The 4,497-nt window shown below is 54.3% G+C and overlaps 2 protein-coding genes across 2 annotated transcripts; one reads left to right on the top strand and one right to left on the bottom strand.

Moving 5' to 3' along the window:
• Positions 1-442: 442 nt before the first annotated feature.
• On the top strand, positions 443-1,937 carry J4E78_010140 (uncharacterized protein; the record flags this gene model as incomplete). The annotated part of the gene is made up of 4 exons (XM_049370721.1): positions 443-1,311; positions 1,357-1,444; positions 1,494-1,565; positions 1,623-1,937. The coding sequence occupies 4 exons, from the start codon at positions 443-445 to the stop codon at positions 1,935-1,937; spliced, it is 1,344 nt and encodes a 447-aa protein (XP_049217601.1).
• A 727-nt stretch (positions 1,938-2,664) lies between these two features.
• On the bottom strand, positions 2,665-3,846 carry J4E78_010141 (uncharacterized protein; the record flags this gene model as incomplete). The annotated part of the gene is made up of 1 exon (XM_049370722.1): positions 2,665-3,846. The coding sequence occupies one exon, from the start codon at positions 3,844-3,846 to the stop codon at positions 2,665-2,667; it is 1,182 nt and encodes a 393-aa protein (XP_049217602.1).
• Positions 3,847-4,497: the final 651 nt, after the last annotated feature.

Consider the following 4,497-nt stretch of genomic DNA (forward strand, 5'->3'; position numbering starts at 1 on the left):
AAGTGGGTTTGGAGCGTTGTGGGGAACGATCGCCTTCCCTGCCAGCGGCTTGGCGACCGCGCTAGTGGGGTTAACGTGTCTCGCGCGCGACCGGCTTGCTTGATCAACACTCCCCGCGTCTCCTCATGGCATGCATCATCAGCTAGCCGCCCAAATCTGGTCTGGGTCAACAGCGAGCTCACCGGAACCATGACGAGCGACAGTCGAGACATGCGCCCACGTGTGCCGCACCCCGCATTACTTCTACCCCTCCTGGCATAATAGCTCCATAGCTAGCTCTGGGCGATACCGGGGTCATGTGTTGCTATATGTGTAGAGCGCGCCGTCGGCATGCTTGCGCATCATTTCTGCCCTCCTCTGCCTTTCTTGATTCAATTCCTTTCCTCTGTTGAGTTCTCGCATTCGTCGCGTTGTAACGAGTCATTGCACGCCCAAAACCACCATGTCTGACTGGTCTGATCTTACCGCGGCTCTCAAAGGAAGCTTAGGCAAGCTTTCCGAGCTCCTCCAATCCGATGCACAGCTCAAAGCCTTTACGACTTCGAATGCCATTGACAAAGATGTAACGTTCGGCATCAAGTCAAGCGGGTCTGACAACACCCTGCTTGTCACAGTCAACAACGGCAGCGCAAAAGCCAGCACCGGCTCTTCGAAAGATGCCCTGTTCACGCTCTCTGCTCTGCCCGAGCAATGGGAACAGCACTTCAAGGCAGTCCCGGCGATGCCGTACCAGAGTTACTGGGGAATGTTTGGCATGAACATCAAGCAGAAAGGCATTGAAGTCCTGGGCGATCAGACAGCCTTTGCGCAATGGACACATGTCTGGAGGCGCGGCCTCGAACTCACACACGACGCGCATTGTGGACCGATGAAGGAGGACGAGCAAGCCGAACCCGAGCGCGACTTCCTTACTGGAAAGTACCTGTACCTCGATGCTCCAGTATGGGGTAGGTGCAAAACCTTCTACGAGTACTCTGGTGAGGGAAAGCAACCCATCGTCTTTCTGCATACCGCTGGCAGCGACAGCCGGCAATACCACGGTGTCATGAACGACGCGAAGATGCGCAAGAAGTGCATCATGTACGCATTCGACTTACCAGGACATGGACGCAGCTTCCCTTCGAAGAACTACTCCCCGGGCGCGCATACAAACACCGAAGATAGCTACGTAGGCATCATCACGGCTTTCGTGAAGGCCCTGGGTCTGCGAAGACCGATCATTTGCGGCGCAAGCATGGCCGGTCAAGTTTGTCTGGCAGTCGCAATCCGCCATAGGGAGGTCGGCGCTGCAGGTGTCATTCCGTTGCAAGGGTACGTGGAACGACGAGGCGAAGGTATCGATGCTAACGATCATAGTTCTGAGTACCTCAACATGGAGCGACAATGGCATGATCGCTCTCCAGTCGTGAACCAATCGCTGTTCAACCCGGAATGGATCTATGGCGTACGTTGAATTGCGTCGTTAAGCAGAGAACATTACTGACATGCAGTAGATGATGTCTCCAACCACGCCCCACGTAAACAAGCAGCTCATATGGCACACCTACAGCGCGCAAGCCTACGGCGTAAGCACACCCCCAAAACCTCCCACCCCACCCCACCCCCTTCTAACCCCTCCCCAGATCTTCCACGGCGACCTCGACTTCTACTTCGGAGGTTGGGACGGACGATCCCGCGTAGCCTCGATCGATACCCAGAACTGTCCCGTATACATGTTGACCGGCGAGTACGATTGGTCCAACACCCCAGAGATGGGCCAGAAGACGGCGGACAAGATACCCGGAGCGATGCACAAGGCGATGCCGGATCTTGGTCATTTCCCGGCGACGGAGAACCCGGCGAAGTTTGTGCCGCATCTTATTGAGGCGGTGGATCATATATTGAAGATTAGGTCGGATAATTTGAGTACTATGCGGTTGGGTGATGGTACGGATTAGACGTATGTCGTTGTGAGGATGGATGGATGGCAGCGATGATGCATTGTTTCTATGCGAATATATCTACTACTTTTCATTGTTCAATGGACGTCTTCACTCCATTCAAGGGAAGATCTTAACTGGTGCCCTGAAGTCTACATTGCCCTAAGACTCTCTGTTTCTAGGATTTTAAGGCAATGTAGCCTTCTAAGCCTATTTTTACGAGTTGTACTTCGCGGAAATACGTGTCTAGTGTTTCCATTGAGTGGGATAGTTTTACCCGCGACGTTCCTCAGCGTTCCATCTCATTCGAGGAGAAAACTGAACATGTTAGAGCCTTCCAATCAGCGGAGTGAGAGGGGAATGAGAGGGAGCTGCTTGAGCGACGACAGGGAGGATGGGAAGATCCGAGCATACTGACATAACGTTTCGTGAGCTGGGTTACGCATTAATCGTATGGTTTGGAGGGTTTCGTTTGCGGACATGGTATGAGAGAGTTTGCAATCATTTGACACGTTAATGGGCGAGAGGCAGGACAGTAGTATGCTTATGCATTACTTCGACGGATGGAGATACGCAATTGATACTTGTATCTCACATGCACACTTGCTGTCCCATTCGAAAGGGGTATCGTACTCAGATTATCCATCCCAAAACCATAACAAAAACGCCAAGTGCCAAAAGAGCATACTCCAACGCCTATATTACAAACACGACCCAAAGCCCCAACGCCCTCCTCACATGACAACTAACGGATTTTATCAACCCTCTTCTTCGCAATCCGAATCTTCCCATCCACCCTCTCCACATCCTCCTCAAACAAGCCCAACATCGCATTCTGCTCCACAATCTCCGTATTAATCTGCACACCCATCTCCTTCATCCTGCGCACCACCGTCGTCAAATCCACAAGATCTTCATCCTGTTCTTGTATAATCTGTTGCTGTAATTGGAGGACGCCGTCATTGTCCAACTCGCGGGTTTTGTCTGTTTCGGCGGCGGGCGGGCCGCCGAGGACGCGGCGGCTGCTAGAGGATTTGGTGGGGTGGGAGGAGGTGTTTCTGGAGGAGAAGAGTCCGGCTTTCTGGCTTTCGGTGACGGCGGCGCTGGAGGAGGTGGAAGGGGTGGAGGAGGTTCCAGAACCAGAGATTGCGGCTTTTACGGCCATGCTGTTGAGGACGGAGTCGAGGCCGTCGCGTTCTTTGCGGAGACCGCTTATCATGTCTTTTCTGCGTCGGATTTCGCCATCGCCTAGTTTCTCGGCGGACCAGTCGTCTGAGGTTTTGTTGTTGGAGCCGCCGAGACGGCTTAGCCCTTCTTCGAGTGCAGAGATGAGGGTACCGGCTCTGACGAGGCTTTTCTTCGCATTGGCCGCGGCTTCATGCTGCGCCGTCGCAGCGGTAGCTTGTTCGCGTTTCGTCAACCACCGTCGCGCATCTTGCAAGTTAGATTTAAGCTCTGAGTGCTTGTCCAGCCAATCTGAACTATCCCTCACCCTATCCTTGCCGAATTGGCTGCCGGGGAAACCAGCTGCCTTTTTCCCGTTCGCGCCATCCTTCTCTCCTAGTTCCAGAAACTGCTTGTAGGCTTTGGAGACGCGCCAGCGCCCGTCTTCGGCGCTTTCTATCGCGCGGAGATAGGTTTCTAACCCGACTCGTCGCTTCTCGATGGCTTCGGGCGTGGTTGTGGTGGTGCCTAGGCCTAGGAAGCCGCCGAGCCAGGATTTTGGGGGGAGGGGCGCTGGTGGTGCGGCGCTGACTTCTGAGCGGAGCGATGAGTCGAGGGCGGAGAAGTCGGAGTAGCGCTTTTGGAGGGTGGTTGCGGCGCGTGGGAAGGGGTGTTCGATTTTGATGGTGTAGGATGTGTAGGCTTTGCCGTTTTCGGGTGTTTGCTCTTGCGTCGTCGGTATCGAGATCTTGAGAGGCGCCATGCTTGCGATAGGTATAGTAATCGACTTGCGACGTAGAGCTGGTATTGGGGTGATTCGGCGGCAGGCGGCCGTCTTGTGTTAGGCCGATGCCTGGCGCGGTCGCGTGCACTGTATTCGCGGCAATAGCGTCGTTCTGCTGGCCCAAGCTGAGTGTATGCGCGTGATGTCTCTTTGGGTTTATTGAATACCGGGGCGCAGACGCGTTGAATGCCAAAAGCAAAAGAGAGATGCTGCTGCAAGATCCAGGGTCCATGGCTTGGTTGACGTCGTTGCTGCAGCCGCGGCACGCTAGCGCCACGTGCGTCACTAGAGCCTGACGGAGTGAGGTTTGCGAAACTCCATGTCTTCTATCATCCTCCATCCCATCCAACACTAGACGGCCACAATGACCTGCTATCGAAGCCGCTGTTCGCCATATGAAATCTATGCCTGCTATGCCGTTACGCATCGCGAAGTCAGCGCTTACTCGACCCATTCGGCCAGCACGCTCCCGTTTGTGGGATCGCGTCCGATTCACCACGATGATTGCCATCACCAACATTGCGATCGATACCAGAAAGCCACAACGACCTCGCACCAGAGTAATGATCCGCGATACGATTTGATGTCAGCAATGCCGTTACGCACCACAACCTGAATGCCGACTCCACC

The sequence above is a fragment of the Alternaria triticimaculans genome (assembly GCF_023758025.1).
Source record: "Alternaria triticimaculans strain BMP 0046 chromosome Unknown scaffold_27, whole genome shotgun sequence".
In the NCBI taxonomy this organism is placed as follows: domain Eukaryota; kingdom Fungi; phylum Ascomycota; class Dothideomycetes; order Pleosporales; family Pleosporaceae; genus Alternaria; species Alternaria triticimaculans.